At 34.4% G+C, this 22,869-nt stretch overlaps 1 protein-coding gene across 11 annotated transcripts in view; it reads left to right on the forward strand.

Annotated features, from left to right (window-relative positions):
* RALYL (RALY RNA binding protein like) overlaps positions 1-22,869 on the forward strand; it is a 711,504-nt gene that overhangs the window by 326,052 nt on the left and 362,583 nt on the right. For 10 of the 11 annotated variants that reach the window (XM_019797149.2, XM_019797152.2, XM_034668250.1 and 7 more), the window contains one exon: positions 7,810-8,088. In XM_019797149.2, the coding sequence (XP_019652708.1) occupies positions 7,833-8,088 (256 nt within the window). In that variant the 5' untranslated portion in view covers positions 7,810-7,832. Of the gene's footprint in view, positions 1-1,112; positions 1,427-7,809; positions 8,089-22,869 lie in introns of those variants that run through there. The other variant, XM_034668253.1, reaches the window with a different exon arrangement.

Raw genomic sequence — 22,869 nt, forward strand, 5'->3', positions numbered from 1 at the left:
GTTGTTAGACTAACCAATGCAAAATGATTACCTTTTTGTAACTACAGTTGTTACATTATTTATACCTATATATATTTATTTGTTTTTGCTCTCCTATCAACTACTAACTCTTAATCTCCAGATTACAAATACTTACTTCTTTGTAGTTAAATCGTTCTATTCAAACATAATCACTGCTATTAGGGTATTTTAGCTAACATTCTTTGCATTACTAATTTAATGCCATTTTTATTTTTACAGTAATTTTATTTTTTCTATTGCTTACAGTAATTTCATTAAATTTTTATGTTCTGCCTTGAACTATGGAATGAAATACTATCATTTGCCTAATTTTAAAAAAACTTCTATATTCCTCGAAGTGGCATTTTAAACCATTTTTCTTCCTAAAATATCTCATATTAATTTTCTGTGAAATTTATCGTATCACCTTTATTACTAGCGAGTCCTTATTAAAAGCAAAGTATTTTATATCTTTAAATATTTTTACACACAAACTGTAGTTAAAAAGGAAAACGGCAACTGGGTTTCTTGGTTCTTATAGTGTGCTGTTGCCACTATATTACAGTCAGTGTCTGAAGTACATAGTTTAAACAGAAGTTTTATAAAGAATATGTTGATGTGACTATAATTAATATGTTTGCAAAACTTAACAAGTAGGAAATTTCACTTCCGCTCTGAATGTTATTCATAGTTGTTGTAACTGAATTGCAATATTGAGATAGAAAAACTGCTGAAAGTTCAAATATTTTAGTGTTTTTAATTTCTTTATAATCAACAGTTAAATTTTTAATAAACATTGAACACCTACTATGTAACATTAATGTATTAAAGCATAATATGTAGACTTAATAAAGTGTGCTTTTAACAAAGGAAATCAGAATAATTTTTATTATATTTTTAAATAATAATGACTTTGGTGATATGCCTGGGAAGCTCCAAAGACTAATTCATTTTTTTCTGAGTACAAGAGTATTATGTTGTTTCCGTTATATTAGTACCAGTCTAGCTAAGCTCATAAATTTCATTTACTTCATTTCAGAAATCAGAATACCCCTCTCTTATTTAGCTTATGGTCTGTTTGCCCATTCATTCTATTCATCCTAATGAAGCAGAAAATATTTTAAACATAGTACTTAGGGAGGAGCTGGAAGGCATCAAAAATACTTTGAGTGTCTTAAAACACCCAATATAGATGAAAGTGGAAACGTGTTTAAACTTTCTAGAAAATAGCTGAGGATTGATAACTAAATTAGAGGCTTTTTCTTTCCTGTTTGACCAAGGAATTTAAGTATTTGGAATTTATCCTCATTAAATTTGTCATTGTTCATCTGAGGTACTTTTGTGATCTGAAAAAAATTGGAAACAAGCTAAATGCTCATCAAGAGAATGAAGAAAATGACGGTATAGCTTATTAGTATGTGACTGGGTAAGTTATATCCAATAAAATGATTTAACAGTAAAATAAAATGAGTATTGAAATAATAAGCAATGGCACTTGGTATGTAGATTATGATGACTTTTCCCCTAATTTACAACTCTTTTTCTTTAAGTACTGGAATGTAATGACAAAGAATATACACCAAAATTTTAACAGTAAATATCTTCAGGTTAGAATTACCTTTTCCCCCTTCAAGTGCATATATTTCCCTTCGTGTGTACATATTCTGTAAAATATTTACTTTTAAAAAGCTACCTTTGGTTTAGTGCAGGAAGTAGTTTGTGATTTAAGAATTGAATATTCATCATAATTGATGTTTATGTTTATGAGTGATAGAGATATCACCACATATACTTGATTTTCCCATGGCAAATGGACACCTGAAGATTTTTCATAGGTGTTTATGAAGTATTATGAATTCTACTGAAGTATAGTCTGTCACTGCCGTGGTAGATATGTTATGTCTTCCTAAATTGTGGATGGTTTTCTGAAGAATAAATTCAGACTTTTGGGGGTACATTCTATTGGCTTATTTTGTCCAAGAGAAGATGCTTAAATACATTTGTTTATTCCAGTTCACTTTTTTCCCTTTTTATAATTATAAATCTAAGCTGTTTTATACCAACTTTTTAAATGTAAAAAATATTCAAGTACATTTAGATGGGTTAAAAGTCTTTGGAAAACAACTGTCCTCTTGTGCATGCTAAGAAATTAACTAACTATATACTCATTGAATTTTTGTAATATTCTTTAATGATGAATTTAGATGTCTTCTGATTCAGGAAGTTTTCTCTGGTCTTCTCAACTGGATATGATCTCTTTCTTTCCAAAAATTACAATTTTAGTTTGTAAATCATGCAGCATTTGCAAGGTTTTACCATATATTATTGGACTTCCTTGAGTACTAGCTCTAGACTTTAGCAGATTATAACGTTTAGGACATGATATTTTTTTCTTATTCGTTTTTGTATCTTTTTCATCTTTTCCCAGGTTTTTTAATATAGCATGTATTAGTATTGTTGACTGACTTTCTTGAATACTTGGGTATTTCTTGTTGTTATTGTTATTTTTGTTGTTCGTTCTTTGTTAAGTATGTGTGTCTGAATAAATCTAAGTTTGGAATTCAGGACCATGAAATCAAGAGAAGAGTAGAATTTATTGCCGTGTTAATCTTGTCTGCTCCAAAAATGTTTTCTCTATAGTAAATTTTAATGTTATCTTTAATTAATAATTAATGTATCCCTCTTAGATTCAAGGGTAGAAATCTCCTTCGAAGACAGGTCTTTAACTATTCTAAGCACATTCTTTATGATTTTATAGAGTATTGACCATCTTGGTGTGATATTTTCAGAATGAAAACCCTTCTCTTAAGTTAGTTGTCATGTGGTAACTATTTAAATTTTTACTTTTTCTTCTTCTGAAATATATCTAATACCATGATACTTTCTGTAAGTTTCTGGGACCAAAAGCATACTCCATAACACATAAATAAACAAATTGCTTCTGATTTATAGAATAATCTCTATATTTTTAAAAGACCAGAGTCCTCTTAGCCTTTTTGGGTACAGAAACTCATTAAAATATTGCTTTTATTTTAACTAAGTAAAATTAAAAATTCAGTACCTCACTCATACTGGCAACATTTAAGCACCCAAAAGTCACATGGGGTTATTGACTATCATTTTGGATAGTGCAGGTATGGAATATTTCCATCTTTATAGAAAGTTCTGTGGGGCAGTAGTGGTTTATAGTTTATTTTTTTATACACAGCCTTCATAAACACTTAACACCAGCTCCGTTCAAACTTCTAGCTTAAAAACAAAGAGGCAAGTTCTAGAATTAGTTGTGTTTTCACCAAAATATTCATTTTTCTCTTGTCATTTGCTTTGTAGCTATAACATCTCCTTGACTATTTTTACAATGTAAGCATTTTTCCAGTGCCTCAGAGCTTCTTGATTTTTCTTTTATTTGATTGTGATGTGTCTGGGTTTCTTATTGTTTATTCTGATTAGAATTTAATGAGATTCTTGGATCTGTGGAATGATATAATTTCATCTAATTTGGGAGATAGTTAGCTATTGTACTTTTGAATATTTTTACCCCTGTAGGACTCCAGGTATATGTATGTTAAACAGGTTGGTACTATCATATAGCTTACTAAGACTCTGCTCCAGTTTTTTTTCTTAGTGTTTTATCTCTGTAATACATTTTGGATAGTCACTATTTCTACAACTTCAAATTCACAATTCTGTTTTTCTGCAGAGTCTTATCACCTGTAATATCCATTAAGTATATTTTTTTTATTTTATATCTAGTTTTCACCTGTAGACATTCCCTTTGATTCTTTTTTATATCATTGATTTTACTCCTGGTTATGGGTCAGATTTTCTGATTCATGGGATATCTAGGAATTTTTGATTTGGATGTTAAAGATTTTGTATTTTATGTTGTTGAGTGTCTGAGTTTTATTTTCTTAAAGAAGTATTGTGCTTTGCTCTGGTAGACATTTGGATTGTTTTTGGTTTAGTTTGATCATCTTGAGACTTGTTTTTAAGTTTTGTTAGGGTAGTCCCAGAGTATCTTTTACTGTAGGGATCATTCATCCCCATTACTAAGGTCTGACCCTTCTGACGTCTGAACGTATTGTTCGAGGGAGCCAGTTTGGACACTCCACTGTTGCTGGCAGGAACTTGAATGATTCTCAGCCTTTTATGGGTCTGGAAACTGACAGCTTTCCAATAATTTTTTAACTAACCGCATAGAACCTCAACTTTTGCATGCATATTCTAGGAACCAACATAGACTCAAAAAATCCCTAAGGCAACTAGAGTCGTCTATATAGCTCTCTTCTTTCTAGAAATCTGCCCCACAAATTCCTGGAAATCTGCCCCACAAATTCCTGCCTCCTAAGACTCCCTGAGCTCTTATTTCTATTGCCTTAACTCAGTAAGGTAGCTGTCTCTGCTTTCAGTGATACACATATGCACACAAACACAAATACACACATTCCTCGGGTTTATGACCTGAAATATGTTTCTTTTCTCTGATATGTCATGGCTCTGCAATGCCTGTGGTTTAATGTCTGAGAACAGTTGTGTCATCTATGTTAGCCTGGTTTTCTAGTTTTTGAAGTCATGAAGGTTAAAAACCTTGTTATTCTATCATGTCTGAAAGTGAAGTCCTTCAACTGATTGAAGACTCATGTAATAGGGAAGTACAAGCTAAATGTTATACTATGAATTGAGACAATTTTGCAGAGAATGTTGAAATGTTAATGTACAACACTGTGACAAAACTCTATCATTATAAACACTGATAGAAACTGGCAAGTAATCTTGTGTGAGAGAGTAGACACATACGGACTTTAAGGTGATTAAGAATCAATAAGTAAAATCACACAATTGGCAATTTGGAGTTACAGCTTTGAGAATCATTTATATAGAGTAAAAGCATACAGTCAGAGAGAGCACGTTGACATTTACAGTGAGAATTCTAGTATAGCTGCACCTTCATCTTAAATTTGACTTGGGGTTGGGGCGCCTGGGTGGCTTAAGCGTCTGCCTTCAGCTCAGGGTGTGATCCCAGAGTCCTGGGATCAAGCCCCACATCAGGCTCCTCCGCTGGGAGCCTGCTTCTTTCTCTCCCACTCCCCTTGCCTGTGTTCCCTCCTCACTGGCTCTCTCTCTCTCTGTCAAATAAATAAAAAAAAAATCTGACTCAGATTTATTATCAAAGACAGATCACTGGGCTCTGTCAGCTATGGATCTGACCCAATCTAACAGTTCTTGAGTTTACATTTTAACCAGTTTATCCCTCTTAAGGAAATAAAACATCAACCATAGTCATTGTTTATTACTGAAAGTAACTCTATTATATTTCTAAAAATATTTATTACATAAGAGCAAAAAGAAAATAATAGTATTTCTATGGATTACGTTCCTGATGTTGGCCTGAAGTGGTAAGAAAGAAAACTATTGATTCTGGAGCCCCCAAAATGGATCTTTAGTTTAGTTTTCCCTTTCAGCGTGATTAAAATACACTAAATTATGTGAGGAAAGTAATCATTTGTTTAAAATACATATGTATATCTTGATTTTTCTTTTTTCAGTTGATTCTCAGACATTTGTCTTGAGGTATGCAATAGTTCAAATTTCAAAATAAAAAAAATTATCAGCTTTCCTTTCCTTTAACCCTAAACTTGAATAATTCATAAAGAAACCACTTATGTCTAGCTAAACTGAAACAAAACAAGGCAGCAACATAATCCTTGTTTTTAATGATGCCATACCATTACTTTTTATGGGATATCTAAATGTTTATAAACTCAACCTTCATTATAAAGAGTTATGTATAATGTTGACTATCTAATATTTAGTAAAATTTTAATAATCCAAGATGTGATCATTAACAACCTAATTTGAAACATTTTTGTGTTATTTGGTTGCTCTTGATTTCAGAAGTAGCTGGTTTAAATGCACAGTGAGTAAAATTTGAAAACATATTCAATTTACATGCCTTTAAGATTTCTACTACTTTGGGGCCCTTGGGTGGCTCAGATGGTTAAGCATCTCCCTTTGGGTCAGGTCATGATCCCAGGGTCCTGGGATTGAGTCCGGCTCCCTGCTCAGCGGGAGCCTGCTTCTCCCTCTCCATCTACTGCTCCCCCTGCTATGCTCTCTTGCTCTCTCTGTCAAATAAATAAAATATTTTTTAAAAAAAAGATTTCTACCACTTTAATGCTCAACTTAGAAATATCATTTAAAATTATTTTTTTAAAAATATATATTAATTGTTTTATAGCTATAAGGTTTTAAAAGAGATTGTTCATATAAAAGTATATGCATATATATATATATACACATATATCACTGATAAAATGTATTAAATAGCTAATGTTTAACAATGATCATCAGGGGCGCCTGGGTGGCACAGCGGTTAAGCGTCTGCCTTCAGCTCAGGGCGTGATCCCGGCGTTATGGGATCGAGCCCCACGTCAGGCTCCTCAGCTATGAGCCTGCTTCTTCCTCTCCCACTCCCCCTGCTTGTGTTCCCTCTCTCGCTGGCTGTCTCTATCTCTGTCTAATAAATAAATAAAAAAATCTTTAAAAAAAAAAAACAATGATCATCAATGTCAGAGATTGTATCCTTGTTGAAACTTTAGTTTCACCATATTGGTTTTTTAAAAGTGGTAGTCACCTTAGAAGAAAATGCCTGGCCAGAAAGACAGGAAAGAAAAGGAAGAAAGGAAAAAAAGAAGAAAGGAAAGGGAAGGGAAGGGAAGGGAAGGGAAGGGAAGGGAAGGGAAGGGAAGGGAAGGGAGAGTGAGAAGAAAGAAAGAAGAAAGAAAAGAAAGAAAGAAAGAAAGAAAGAAAGAAAGAAAGAAAGAAAGAAAGAAAAAGAGAGGAAGGAAGGAACAAAGGAACAAAGGAAAAAAGAAAGGAAGGAAGGAGAAAGAGGGAGAGAAAGAAAAAAAGGAAAAATGTGCTTAATAAATATTGTTGAATAAACAAATGAATGAATAAATTTTTGAAAACTTATAAAAATAAATCTGTAAGTGCTGGACTACTTAGAAATAAAAGTTTCATTGAGTTTAATTAAGCACAATTAAATACTCTGCCAAGCTCAGAAAACAGTTTTTAGAAATACTGGCAGTCCTTAGGCAACATAGGAGCTGTTAGTTAAATGAATTAAAAATGAGTTTGAGAATAGAAATTTCAACACAGATACCCAGTCTGCTAATTTGCTGATCATTGATGAAAACTAGCTACACATGCTGCCTTTTTTTAAAACCAATATATGATATTGGTTCCTTTAAAGAGAATGTACAGAATTAACTCTGATTAAATCCCTTACTTACACAATTATGTTTTTCTTATGTTAAATTTTTAAATTAATTTTTAAACCTTTTTTCTCTTCTACAGCATTTAGTGGAAAGTATTGTTAGTTTTTGATAGAAAGGTTCTGATAATGAAACATCCAATGTATGTACCTTTTACAGAAAATGTAGAGCTAAAAACGCATGTGCTCAACAATATAAGGTGGCTTATTCCTCAAACTTGCTTCTGAAAAATTGATAGACTTAAAAATAAAAACAACTACAAAAGGTTTAGTTATTAGGCAAGGCTGAATTTGGGATAAATAAATCAGGAATTCATTTATAACTACTATATGCTAAGTGTTTCTAAGTGTTTTCTTACTGCATTTTGTAATGCAGTGTTTACCTTTTATATTACTGAATTCTCTTCTCAAGAAAGTCAGTAGTAATTAAGGATTTGAGGTTGCCTGGCACACTGTTGAAAAATGTTAAAAACCAGTAGTATCCATTCAACCTAATTATTTTCCTTTTGATTATTTTTGTTTGTTTGTTTAAGGATTAAAACAAGGTGAGCCAACCATGACTGGCAAAACACAGACAAGCAATGTCACCAATAAGAATGACCCCAAGTCCATCAACTCCCGTGTTTTCATCGGCAATCTAAATACAGCCATTGTCAAGAAAGTTGACATTGAAGCCATTTTCTCAAAGTATGGAAAAATAGTTGGATGCTCAGTTCACAAAGGTTATGCATTTGTACAGTACATGAGTGAGCGACATGCCAGAGCTGCAGTGGCTGGAGAAAATGCCAGGATCATTGCTGGCCAACCACTTGGTAAGTCATGTTCCCTTATGGTTTTCACATTAGTGCTCTAGTCTTTGCACGTATCTGCGTATGGTTTTTCTGTTACAAAGCAGTACTACCATAATATCTATCTCGTATTTAACACATTATGGTGTTTGCATATTTGTAATTTATATTATTTTCATGTTTTCATATTGGTTTACATGTTTCTTATTTCCTCTGCCAATTTACAGACTTGAGATCAAGTCCGCTTTGTAAGATTGTTACCTCCACCAAGCCTAATAGGGGCAGGCAAATAAAAAATATGCATCATATTTAACTTTATTTGACTTGAAATGGTATCTATCTTCCAGGAAACACTATTCTAAGCAAAAATAAATAAATAAATAACTCTGCCTTTTGTACTTACAGCATTTTCTCTGAGGGCTAACATATTTTCATAACTTCCTGTTTTTATTATTTGAAGAGAAGGGATAGAAAATAGCAAAAAAAAGTCAATCGAGAACTGGAAAAGGAATATAACCCACTCTTTCTTATCTAGTCCAGAATCTTGTACATCGTGCCTGTTCAATCATGTGTGATGATCAAATTTTTGTCTAATGTCCAAGGAATATATAGGTTTTTTCCAAAGGAGAGAAAAGAATATAGTCTGAAGTAAAATGTAAATACTTAGGAGGAAATACTTTGTAGTAAATACGTAGATTAAAAAATAAAAATTAGTCTATTTTTCTGCATTAGAAAAAAATCATAATTACTACATCAGTGATTCCTTAATGTATATCTCTTATCCTGTCCAGTTCATATTTTATTTATTTATTTATCTATTTTTTATTTTTTTATTATGTCATGTTAGTCACCATACAGTACATCATTAGTTTTTGATGTAGTGTTCCATGATTCATTGTTCAGATTTATATTTTAAATTGATTATACAATATCTTCTCTCAGCGCTATATGCCCAGAACAAAACCCTTGATTTTTCACACCCTCAACTTCCTTCATTCCCACGCTTCTCCATCACAGTAACTGGAACCCTCACTTTACCTAATTTTTCAAACAAAAATTTTTTCAACTTATCTAAAATTGAAGAGTCTTCTGCCCTCTTGCCTACATTGTCTATTCCGTTGGTGTATTTTATATAGTTTTTTCATAGACCTCATCAATATCTGGGATTACATGATTTATGATGTACCTCTATTAAGTCCACAGACATAAAGATGAAGGAGAATGTAAAGAAACAGGCTAAAAGCATTAGACGAATCAAGTTAGAAGAGTTTTAAGAACATGGTATTATTAAGCCACGTAATATAGTTATGAAAAATGTTGGGGAAGGCATAGAATTCAGTAAAATAAGAGCAAAGTCTGAGATGATGGTCTTCAGGGGAAAAAAGTTTTACGTAAGTGCTTGCTACAGACCCACAAATAATCACTTACATATAGGAATATAGTTTTTATTTACCTTTCTCTAATTCATTTTTTTATATTTTAAAGGAAGCTAAAGCTTTCCAATAGACATTGGTAAGGGTTTTTTATTTGTTTTTCTTTATTTCACTAATGTCTCCATTCTGCTTATTTACCTTGAAATGGGAATTTTCTGACAATTTTTGTTTTTCTTTCTAAGTGGAAATTCTTATTTCAAGGCCACATTTGAGCCAATGTCAGAGAAATACCCATTTATCACCTATATCCTGACTGTTATGAAACTAGCAAATACGTGTAGAAATATTTTAATCATTATTTTTAAAAAAATTAATTATCAATATAAGGTCAATTAAAAGTCCAATTCACTTAGTAATGAACTTTTTTTTTTTAAGTAATCTCTACACCCAGCATAGGGCTCCAACTCATGACCCTGAGATCAATAGTTGCACACTCTACACTTTAGTAATGAACTATAGTTAATTTTCCAGAATCCCATTTCCTACCACTGCTCAAGTGATTACTCTCCTATTGAGAATGCAATGGATAAGAAGAACATCAATACTAAAAATTTTGTGGCTAACTTAGGAAATCCCAAGGAAAAAAAAATGACGACACCAAATCACTATGCTTTGAGAGGCACAGAATTAAATTGTGTTTCTAATAAGATGTCATTTCTCATTTTTAGTCGTTTGTCTCAGAGCCTCTCTTTCTTGTGTCCTCAGGTTAATCTCTGGAGCATATATTTTGATCAGCCATAATCACCCTTTCTGCCTGAATCCAAGTTAAAGACTTTATTCTTTCAGTTGAAATCTAGTCTTTCACACTACTTGTGTCTAAGCTAAATATCTTTTCATACAAAGCAAGTGCTTTATAATGGTTAATAACTTTGCTTTTCAGGTCAAGTGTCTGAACGTACCCACCTTTTCTAAAACCATATTGCTAGAAATTCAGGCACGTCTTCCAGTTGTTCCTTATAAGAGAGCAGGTTTCCCAATCAAGTCCTGAAGAAGACTCAGTCTTCCAGGAGGTCTATCCATTTCTGACTTTAAATATTGTACCTTTATTTTTAGTGACAAGGCAAAACTTAGGTTTAGGTAGTCACTTAAATTGCTTGCTTCTTGAATTTTTTGACTCTTAAATAAATGCTTTATGATTTGGAGGCCCCACCAAGCCCCACAAGCCCTTAAATTGAAGTGAATTGTTTATGGATCAAATAATAGACCTCCATCATATGAAATTGGTATTAGCTTCATGTACCATAACTTGTACAAGCATTCTTCTTTCTGTTAGAATGAAAAGAAAATTAATAGTGATGCAGCCTTGCACTGGGCTAGTACTTTACCTGTATTATCTTATTTCATCTCAATGCATAATTAAATATCTTCTTCTAAATAGAAATGATCTTTTCATACCACTATGTGTTTAAAATTCTTTATGAACAATTTAGAGATTAAACATCAGTAGTACCAGAAAAAACTTAAACATTCTATAGAATAGGTGAGTTCTTACAGTTCTGTGGAGGCTTTAAATATATCCTTAAACTAAGAATAGGCTATGAATATGATGAAACCCAGCATTTAATAAATGGAAATATGAGTGGCTGTTTTGACACTGAAAGATTTTAACTTGGAAAGCAGTGCGTTGAATTGTATTTTACTGAAAAAATAATCCATCTGCTGTTTGATGAATTGATTAGTGTGATAAAAAACTGGAAATGGGACATGTGGTGGGAAACTACCAAAAGAAGAATGGAAATTATGGAAGTGAAGAGGGAAAAATGAGGAAAAGTAGGTAGGATCACTAAGGTTAAATAACTAGTTGGCACAATGGGTGAGACAGAGACAGAGCGAAGAATCAAGAATAATTCCTATGTTCAGGTTGAGGATGGAAAGTGATTTCCTAAGGGAAATGTTTTTGTGTAAGACAGTGAGTGCAGGACTGAATAGATGTGTTAAGGGCATGCCTGCAGCTATGGAGGTATATGTATCTAGTAGGACCTTGGGTACCAGGTCCAAACTAAGAGGAGAGATTTGGACTGAGTAATTTGTATATCATTAGCATAGGTAGCGTTGAAGCTATAGAAATGGATAAGCTGACCCAAGGAAAACATATAAAGTCAAAAGACTACAGGCTTAAAATGGATCTATGGAGAAAACTTTGGATCAGTGAAAAGAAGGACCTTTCTGATAAGCTGTCTGAAAAGCTAAGTCTAAAGTATTTTCTACAAAGCTACTTCATCCCTCAGCTCTATGCTGCAGTTGACCATGACCTTCCTAAACTTCCCGTATTGGATGACTGCCTTCTCAGCTGCAGAGTCCTCAAGTCAATTCCCTTAAACTGCTACTGATTTCCAAACTTCCAAGGCCATATATGCAAATACTCTTATTGATTCTAATATTTAAAACTCTCATTTATGAGAGCTTAAGCACCTTATCTTTAATGCTTAAGTTTCTTACCATATTAATGTCTTCTATACCCAAGGCCATCTGCCCAGTTGAGTAGCAGGGAAAACTTTATCTGCCTTGCCAGGTTTCATTGTATGTCTTTAATAAAACTAGTGGCAAAAATAGAAATGTTCCTCAGACCAAATGCAAGTCAACCATTATAGATCCAGGGAGGATGATTTTACCCACTTAACTATGTTAGTACAACTGAAATTTAAGACCAATAATTCCATATATCTGTATTATAAAACATTCTGTGTCTTTTGGAGAAAACATCTTTCATCATGAAATTGCCATCAAATTCTGAGTTGAAAATTTAAATAGTGTATATTTTGTATTCTTTTCAAATTCATATAAAATGAGAAATTATTTTAAAAGTTGCTGAATCCTATCCAAAAATTACAGTGCATAGAATAACTAGGGGAGCTCAGAAGTTGGAGCTCTAAATACTGGAACTCTAACCTGGCTTTTGAAAGTAGGTCACAGTCTAAAGTCTTTTTTTTTTTTTAAAGATTTTATTTATTTATTTGACAGAGATAGAGACAGCCAGCGAGAGAGGGAACACAAGCAGGGGGAGTGGGAGAGGAAGAAGCAGGCTCATAGCAGAGGAGCCTGACGTGGGGCTCGATCCCATAACGCTGGGATCACGCCCTGAGCCGAAGGCAGATGCTTAACTGCTGTGCCACCCAGGTGCCCCGGTCACAGTCTAAAGTCTTGATTAACTTTCCTCTCTCCGATTTTTTTATTCTTACTTTGTTGGCAGAGAGTCCTAAATTCCATACCATAACAAGGTAAAAGATGCCTTGAATTAGTTCAGTGGTCCATCCATTTTATCAACATGTTCATGAACCCAACATATGTTTTATTGAATGCAAAGTTTGTTTCCCGAGGTTATTTCCCTTAAAGGCAGATAGCACAGAAACAAATAAGTAAGATGGTATTTTTTCCTTGGGTTTAGAGTTTTATATACTTACTACTCCAGAGCAATTAAAAAAATGAGCAAATATACTTAATTCCTCAGACTACAGAAAATGTCTCCAGTTGTTGTTGTTGTTGTTGTTGTTGTTGTTCTTCTTCTTCTTCTTCTTCTTCTTCTTCTTCTTCTTCTTCTTCTTCTTCTTCTTCCTCTCCCTCTTTTTAATCTATGATCAAGGTATGTTCCAGACCTAATCGTGAAGTCGACATGAAGTTTCCTTCTTCTCCTATTTCCTTCCTCTCCCATTTCTCCCATTTCTGAATAAGTTGACTCGTGCAGACTTTGGAGCTGTGTGACCCCATGCCAGGTTCTGTCCCCAGGCTGTGACATGTTTCAAAAACAGCCCTCTCTTCTTTTCTCCACTGATGTGTCTTCATTCCCAGGTCACAGTTGGCTTTCTGAGGATATTTAGCTGATAAATACCCTTAACCAATGTTTGGAGCTATGATAATTGAACACATTAAAGGATTTCAAATAAATGAACTGGGTGGAGGATGGATTGTTGGTATTGCTGCCTTCCAAAAACTAATCACAGTGTACCCTCTGGGTGTTGTACAGAAAAGGAAACTTCCATGACTTAACTTAGTTGATTTTATATGTGTTCAGTTTTTCCACACATCTTTTGCACCACATTATAAAAAGGATATCCCTTTTTTATCCCTGGCTTCATGCCTTTGATACATAATGGAAGGATTTCTAAGCCTTCTGTGGCAAAAAACAATTGATTCCATTTTGGCTCACATTAGTTGGGATTCTTTAAAAAAAATCAGAATCCAGCTGTGAAATTATTTTGACTAATTTTTCTATAAGGTAAAGCTCTTTATGAAAATGTATCTCAGTTTGGTTAGTCAATAAAATTTAAGCTTTAAAAGGCAAAATACTAGGGGTGCCTTGGTGGCTCAGTCATTAAGCGTCTGCCTTTGGCTCAGGGCGTAATCCCGGCAGTCTGGGATCAAGCCCCACATCAGGCTCCTCTGCTATGAGCCTGCTTCTTCCTCTTCCACTCCCCCTGCTTGTGTTCCCTCTCGCTGGCTGTCTCTCTCTCTGTCAAATAAATAAATAAAATCTTGAAAAGAAAGAAAGAAAGAAAGAAAGAAAGAAAGAAAGAAAGAAAGAAAGAAAGAAAAATAAAAGGCAAAATACTAATATATCCTCTCCATTGAATTTGGATTTTAAGTTGTTAAGATTGGAAATATTTGTTACATTTTTAAATATAAATTTAGTCATTGGAGCTTTTTTCCTCAAACTCATTATGTGAAAGGTGAAACAAACTTTTTAAATGCTTAATATTGACAATTTTTATATGCGAGGTCATGCATAAAGTGTCCTTTTGTACTAAAATGTCATGCAGAGGTTAGAGACTACGTCTAGATCAGTGCAAAATCCTACTGATTACACCGGCTTGATTACACACATGCTATAAATAAACATTTGTGAAGTGAATTTTATTTTTAGATTATTTCACTCTTATGAGATTTGTAAAAAAAACCACAATAATATATGAACTTAAGAAGTCACTTATTAATAGTAGGAGGCACCCAAAACAAAAACATAATTTATCTATAGAAATCATTCTCGCTTTGAAACCTGAATACAGGTCCCTGTTGTTGAGGAGCAGAGTCTAGCTTAGAAAAAGAAGATGTAAAATAGAGAATTAATTTCCTTACATTATAAATGTCTTGCAAATGCTGAAGGAATTCAAAGAAGGACCATGGTGGACAGATTGTTAGTTTCAAAAGATGTCTGGTGGATATTCTTAATCCTGATCATGAAGAAAGTAATGGAAATGCAGTGGTAGAAAGGAGGATACTGGAGAGCCATCCCGAGTAAGAGGAAAGAAGTAAAACAGACAAATACTTTTTAACAATTTATGAAGCATGTCTTCGGAGTAATGGATTTCAAATGTGTTTTTATCCTCAGCTACCATTTTGCATCCAGAGTGATCTTTTCAAAATACAAATCTAATTATGTCACCTTCTGTTAAAAACTTTCATTGATTTCTCATTGTTTTCAGAAAAAAAGACAGACCTTTGCTATGGCCTGCAAGTTTCTATGTGATTTGTTCCTGACTCATCTGCAGACTTACATCACTACTCTCTCAGCCTTGTTCCATGCTCCATCTGAATTGACTTCTCTCAATTCTTTGAGCAAATCATCTTCTTTCCTTCCCTTGGACCTTTGCACATGCTGTTTGCAGGAATGTTCTTCCCTACTAAGCTCCCCACCACCTTACCTTACTTCCTCACTTCTCCACTCCCTTCACTTGATTACTCATCCTTCAGATCTCAGATCAAATATCATTACTTTAAGGAAACCTACTTCGATCCCTCAAACATAGTTGGAGTGTTTTACTTCTTTTTCTAGCACATATCTTCTTTTCAATTTTGTCTTTATATTTACTATTTTGTAACTGGTTTCTGTTTCTACTTCCTCTAGGCAAAGTTCCTTGATACCATTGACTGTATTTTTTCATATTAATCTTTTTAGCACCAAGTAGAGTATCGATACTTCCATGGCAAATGGCTGATAGGCTGGAAGGGAGGTTGGATGGTTGGAGAAACAGCTGGGTTTCATTAAGGGCTTTTTCCTCCCATTGAAAGAGCAATACAAAGAAATGGAGATGGACAGGAAGGAAGAGAAGAAGGAAGTGGAAGGGGAGGAGGAGGATAAAAAAGGAGAAGGTGCAGTTACAAGTTTCCTGGAAAGCCAGTAGTTACAGTTTGGGGTTTCTCTAAAGAGAAGGCACTGTGTGGTCTTTTTGTAAGGCAACTAGGTATTCATTCACTCTAATGTCAGACACCCTAGAGGTAGTTATTCAATAGGCCAGGTTTAATTTTCTATCTAAATATAATCCAGTCTTTAATAAGCATAAAATATTAACATATATATTTTATTCAAAGGTTATAGTAAATGATATATTGGTTAAAAGAGGGATTTTATTTGTGGAAAACTACAGTCCTTAAAATGGCATGCTCTCACAGTTTTGTCTTATTAATAGTTAAGTATTTGCCTTGTACCTCATCATTCTCAAATCTCTTTCAAGCACAGATCCTCTTCTTTCATTCTCAGAACAGCACTGCGAGGTAAGTAAGATGAGTATTTATGCCTATTCTGCTGGCTAGGAACTGAGGCTCAAAGAAATTAACTTGCATTAAATCACACAAATGGTGGTGTAGTATATCAAGCTCAACATGTTCTGACCTTAATTATTTTCACTATTTATTCTTGCCAGCGATTCTTTTCATATCAATATATCAGTAGAGTGACTGTACACTTTACCGTCTAAACCAAGGTACTTCTGAGAGTGAGAAGAGGTGCTATTAATGATTATTCTGTCAAATCAGGTGTAAACCAGGATGATCTGGGGCAAACTTGAATGTACATTCGTTATGATCTATGCATTTGACTTAAAGTAAACTCGTCGACTTACCTTGATCTTTCTCATAGGTCAAATATTGCATAGTATATTAGTTAAAGAATGCCAGCCTCAGTATCAGATAAACCCTGACATTTGAGCGGTTAATATAATAGAAATTTATTTCCTCCTCACATAAAATATAGTCAGTACCCTGGAGAAGAGATGGGCTGGGTCGGCGGGGAGGTTCTGTTCTCTTTCATCCAGGGACCAGGCAGTGGGAAGTTCTGAGATCTTTTCCCTAGTAGCTATCAGAGGCCTTGAAAGAAATCCACTCGGCAGACAGGTGAAAAGAGAGGGATGATGAGACTCTGGCAGTTTTGTAGCTCAAGCCTGGAAGCGGTTCCCCTCTGATCTGCTTACATGCCACCAACATAACCAGATGCAGGTAGGGCTGGGCAGCTATTCCCACCAGCAACTGTGTAAGCAGGTTGTCATCTTTAGTGAGCAGTGAGCGTCTTTGCCACATGTAGCTGAGTAACTTGAAGAAGTTAATCACTAAGAATCAATTTCGGTAAAATAGAAATAGTAGGGCTTAGTTCAGACTGTAATACAGAACTTCTGTGTTTGTAAAGTGCTTGAAATATTGCCTGCATGTAGTATATACCTTGTGGTAAAAATTTGTACATAGAGATCACAGACTGTAATACTAGGAGGAATCCTCTTCTTTTTCTGGGTGTAAGATTCTGAACAGATTTTGAATATGTGGTGCAGACAGACCATAATGGTAGAGTGAGTAATTGCTGAGAAGAAGAAATTAGTTAAAGTGATATATAGGTGGGATTAGAGATGACTCTAGAGAAGGAGAAACTTAAAATCAGTGTTAGGAGAAACTTAGAATCAGTGTTAAAATGATGGACAGGTATAGAAAAATAATTCCAGGTGGATGAAACATTATACCTGGAGCCCTAATTTGGGCAGAAGTGAATGATCTACCCTGTGGATGAAGAAGTGAGTTCATGGAGGTAAGATTGATGTCAGGCTGTGAAGGGTCTTGAATGTCGTACTAATGAACCCAAGTGTATAGAAATACAATATTGTGTTCAGTGTAATGAAGATTGGCTTCAAAAGGATATCTTTTATTTGTTAACTATTATTTGACTTGCTGTTGCCCTTTCTTTCTTTCTTTCTTTCTTTCTTTCTTTCTTTCTTTCTTCCTTTCTCTTTTTTCTTTCTTTCTTTCTTTCTTTCTTTCTTTCTTTCTTTCTTTCTTTCTTCTTCTTTCTTCTTAGAAGGGGGAGGGGCACAGGGAGAGGGAATCTTAAGCAGACTCTATGCCCAGTATGGAGCCCACCTTAGGGCTTGATCTCACAACCCTGAGATCATGACCTCAGCCAAAATCAAGAGTCGGATGCCCAACCTACTGAGCCACCTAGGAGCCCCTTGCTGTTTTACATTTTAATTATGCAGCATGCTATTTAATATACACCTTAGTTTCCTCTCACTGTTGAGCTGTTCAGTCACTTCTTCACTTACTTCTCAATTATTAATTTTCTATTCTAGCCAGGACATTGCACTGGGTGAGGTCTTCTGGGAATAAAAATTACACTCAGAGTTAGTGCAGTTGTTAAAAGCTATTTGCTGAATATTTTATACTTACTTTTCATTGTTATAATATAATTATCTGTCATTAGGTAACATGGTGCCTGTATTTTGCACTTTCCGGTGAACTGTGTATAGCAGTGTATGTCTTTAGAACAGTGTTTCCTAATCTTGGCAGTGTTGAAACTTTAGGCCTTTGTTTTGAAAGCCAGTTCTTTGAATTGTAGGATGTTTAGCAGCATCCCTACTTCTTTCCATCTACCAGATGCCAGTAGCCCCCCTTTTAGTAGTGACAACTGAAAATGTGTCCGGATACTATCAAATGTCCTCTGAGGGCCAAAATCACTACTGGTTAAGAATCACTACTTTAGAGCAATTATAACAAAATAAACTGCATTGATTCAGAAATGTTATATTGTAATAGTTTTAATGAAAGTACATTATATGAAAACAGTGGCTTGAATTATTTTGAAAATAACTCATAAAGTGTAAAAGAATAGATCTTTTCCACTTGTCCAGAAAACAAAACTCAGTATGTACCTTTCATAGCAATTATAATAATGTGTTTATGACTGTAGCTTACCATTTATATCACCAGTTCATTTTAATCCTTTTTTTAATGTTTTTTTTTATTATATTTTGTTAGTCACCATACAGTACATCCCTGGTTTCTGATGTAAAGTTCGATGATTCATGCTACGTATAACACCCAGTGCACCATGCAATACGTGCCCTTCTTACTACCCATCACCAGCCTATCCCATTCCCCCACCGCCCTCCCCTCTGAAGCCCTCAGTTTGTTTCTCAGAGTCCATAGTCTCTCATGCTTCATTCCCCCTTCTGATTACCCCCCTTTCTTTATCCCTTTCTTCCCCTACCGATCTTCCTAGTTCTTATGTTCCATAGATGAGAGAAATCATATGATAATTGTCTTTCTCTGCTTGACTTATTTCACTTAGCATTATCTCCTCCAGTGCCGTCCATGTTGCAGCAAATGTTGAGAATTCGTTCTTTCTGATAGCTGAGTAATATTCCATTGTATATATGGACCACAACTTCTTAATCCAGTCATCTGTTGAAGGGCATCTCGGTTCCTTCCACGTTTAGCTATTGTGGACAATGCTGCTATGAACATTGGGGTGCATATGGCCCTTCTCTTCACTACGTTTATATCTTTGGGGTAAATACCCAGTAGTGCAATGGCTGGGTCATAGGGTAGCGCAATTTTTAACTTTTTAAGGGACCTCCACACTGTTTTCCAGAGTGGCTGTACCAACTTGCATTCCCACCAACAATGTAGGAGGGATCCCCTTTCTCCACATCCTCTCCAGCAATTGCTGTTTCTTGCCTTGTCAGTTTTTGCCATTCTAACTGGCGTAAGGTGGTATCTTAGTGTGGTTTTGATTTGAATTTCCCTGATGGCTAATGATTTTGAACATTTTTTCATGGGTCTGTTAGGCATTTGTATGTCTTCATTGGAAAAGTGTCTGTTCATATCTTCTGCCCATTTTATGATTTGTTTATTTGTTTCTCGTGTATTGATCCTTAAAAACACAAACACCAGAAACAAATCCATCTGTCTGTATAGTTGACATGTTATGTGTTTACTTATTTCAAACAACAACAACAAAAAAAAGACTGTTTTTCTAAAAGTCCTTTCTCTTCACATCTTGAATATAATGCCTTTTAGAGATGTGATTTTTTTTTGTTAAATCCTTCCATTCAGACATTTCAGATCACCACTAGAAATTATGAAGAAAAAGAAAGTCTTGTAAAGGTGTTAAGTGAAAAATACTCAGTTTTGAGACTACTCAGATGCTCAGGATGACGTTCAAATATTTATTATTTAACAGTACCACTAAAAGCTTGTTAAAACAAAGAAAGTAAGAATTGCCGCATTCCTAGTTGATGTTTCTCTAACAGATACATTAGTTCTACCACTCCACCTGTTCTCCTTCATTTTGGAAACTATTTTTCTCCTGCAGAGACTTTTAGGTACAAATGAGATGTGATGCCTGAACATCTAGTAAGGACAGACTGGCAGCCTGGGCTAAAATGATGAGTACAGATAATCATTTTGGACAATATAGTCTATTGCAGAGCCCCTTGAGAAGTGCACAGACCTTGTGGGGGTCTCTAAATCTTCTGGAAAACATCCAATGAGTGCTGCCAGTAATAAAGACCACTTTTAGCAAGGCACCATTATATAAACGTATTACCATTTGTTCCAATAAAAAAAGTAAGGAAAAATTTTAGTGTTTGCCTCAATGTCCAAAAAGAATTGTGTCATCATACTTTCTCAGCCTGATAGCTTGACAAAGCTTTTACTTCCCGAGGTATAAATCATTAGTTAACCCTTCAAATTAGCTGAAATTTAAATTAGCAAATCTTTGAATTTTTCTTTCTTGGAAACTATTTTCCATTCCAGCTTTCTTTTTCCACTAGAGAAATGGCCAGCATATCCCTGTATTTTAAATAACCAATTTCCCAACAAATTTTATATAATCCAGATATTCAAAGTGATTATCAAGTGCACAATGTTACATTTAGGTGACCACTATATTTGTTTTTAAAAATCTGTTCACAAGGCTGTGAAGGGTCTTGAATGGTATACATGAGTGGAGGTGTAAAGAATTACTTATGAGATAATATTCAGTAATTTCATTTTTATTTACTCTTTTCTGTGGTTGACAGAAATATATTGCCATTCTAAACCAGTAGACTTTAGTGATACTATTTTTATGTATATATAATTTTCACTCATATTTTCAAAGAGATTACATAAAAATTTCTTTCCAACATCCTTCATGGATGCTAGATGATTCATTTCATTAATCCTATTTTACATATAAGGAAATCTTATAATGGATTGGGTGTTAAAGAGAGCATGTTTTCCTGAAGACAAAAGTCTTGGGACATCCTAACATTTTTCAAAATTACTGTAAGTTATCCTTAATTCCACTCTCCAAAGTATACATATAGTATCTGCTAAGTGTTTGGGAAGTCTTCCTCCTCTTCTGTCTTCCATCTTCATCCTCATCCTCCACTGTTCTCAGATAATAAATATTAAAAACAACACTCTGAGGGCTGCAAAGCACAATACACACATCAGGTTCTCAGTAATTAAACAGAGCTACTTAATATGCTGTAAACAAATGCTAATTAGCAAACTTCCACAATAAAGTAAATTATAGAACCAATGGTCTGTTGACCACGGAAATACATGGCCCCACATGTGACAGAAAGCCTGGGGGATTTTCTTTATGTCTCTAAAATTATTTATTTGACTCAGTCACTGAACCTAAATTAGTGAAAGCAGTGGTAAAAGTACTTCCTACTTTTAATTCCTGTGCTGCTCAGAAGCACACTATGAGGTGGGTTCCATTATTATCCGCCTGTCACCATACTGAAGGTGCCCAATTCATCAGTAATGAAGCCTGTTAACAATTTATAATAGTGCCTGGGTCATAATGTGTTTTCGATAAATATCATTTATTTAAAAAAAAAAAAGAAAGCAGTGGTAAATACTATTCAAGATCAATTTCTTCACTAGACCATCACTGGAAACTCCTGAGTGACACTTAGAAGGCTCTTGTTAGTTCTAACTTGTTCCCTAGAGCAAAGCTGAGCATAATGATAGATTAAATACAATACCTCAAATTATCTTTCAAACTTGTTAATAAAATGTCTGAAAGTCATTTGTGAATTGATTTCAGAATACTGTACATAAAATGACCATTTATTCTTCCAACTGTTGTGTGGAATTGTGTTCGATGTTTGCCAATACATATTAAGCTTTAAAGGGGCATGGAAACACAATGCCACATCAAAATAAAATAAAAATAAAAGTAAAGTAAAATATAAAGTAAAATAATACAATACAGTACGATAGATTACTGCCCTTGGAAAATGTTCTAATTGTGATGTAAATTATGTATACATAAAATAACAAATACTTGCAAATGAAGATAGCAAGTATAATATAAAACATGATATAATGCAGACCAAGTACTATAAAAGGATAAAGTATTATAAATTAATCACTTCAGTTATGGAATAAAATATGCACATATGAAATAACATACAATAGAAGGTGGAAAATATGATAAAACATATGCTAATGCACACGTCAGGTGCTACAGGAATTTTCAAATGGGATGCAGTATTGTAAGAATTTTTGAAGAAGGGCTTTGGGGCAATGTAGATTTGAATTTAGAGTTTGGAAACCATCTGAAATAGGTGGCAAAATATTAGGATATTAAACCTCAAGAACATTTTTAGATACTGCAATTTCTAATTTATTTGAATTGAAACGAAAAACACAGAAATTCAAATTGTGGCTTCCAGTGCTTGTGAAAGATGATGATCAGCTGTGCAGGTTCTAGACTCTGGCTTCCTGTGTTAGAATCCCTGCTTTCCACTTACTAGCCGTGTGATTTGGGGCAAGTTCCTAAGGTCTCAGTGCTATTCCTTTGTCTGGAAAATAGACATAATCATAAAAGGACCCATCTCATTGAGTTGTTATGAAGATTAAATGTGTCAAAATATGTAAAATGCTTAAACCATTGCCTGGGACATAGAAAGTGTCATAAAAACCAGAGGAAAGAAAAAGTGCATCCTACTAAGTCCTGTTGTTTAACGGTTCTCTGAACCTTCTAAAAATGAATTCAGAAAACTGGAGTCCCAGTACTACATTTTCAGCTTCTTGGAGGTGTTGGGCCTAAACAAGCATTTATCCTTTCTGCACTCTAATTTCCTCATGTGTGAGGAGAGCGTGGGCTGTTAAGTCCCCAAGAAGGCTTCATTCTTATCCATTATGATTCGTGCTCCTTCTGTCCTGTTGAAGAAATGTTTGCCTACTTCATCCGTGGTCATGAAGATATCTTCTCATATTTCCTTCTAAGGTGCTTTTGCTTGTTTATTTTACTATTTACATTTAGATCTTAATACTTCTGGAATTGAATTTTTTGTGTGGTGCCTATCAGTGAATAAATTCAATCATTTTCACATGA

Source organism: Ailuropoda melanoleuca, chromosome 9 (genome assembly GCF_002007445.2).
Source record: "Ailuropoda melanoleuca isolate Jingjing chromosome 9, ASM200744v2, whole genome shotgun sequence".
NCBI lineage: Eukaryota > Metazoa > Chordata > Mammalia > Carnivora > Ursidae > Ailuropoda > Ailuropoda melanoleuca.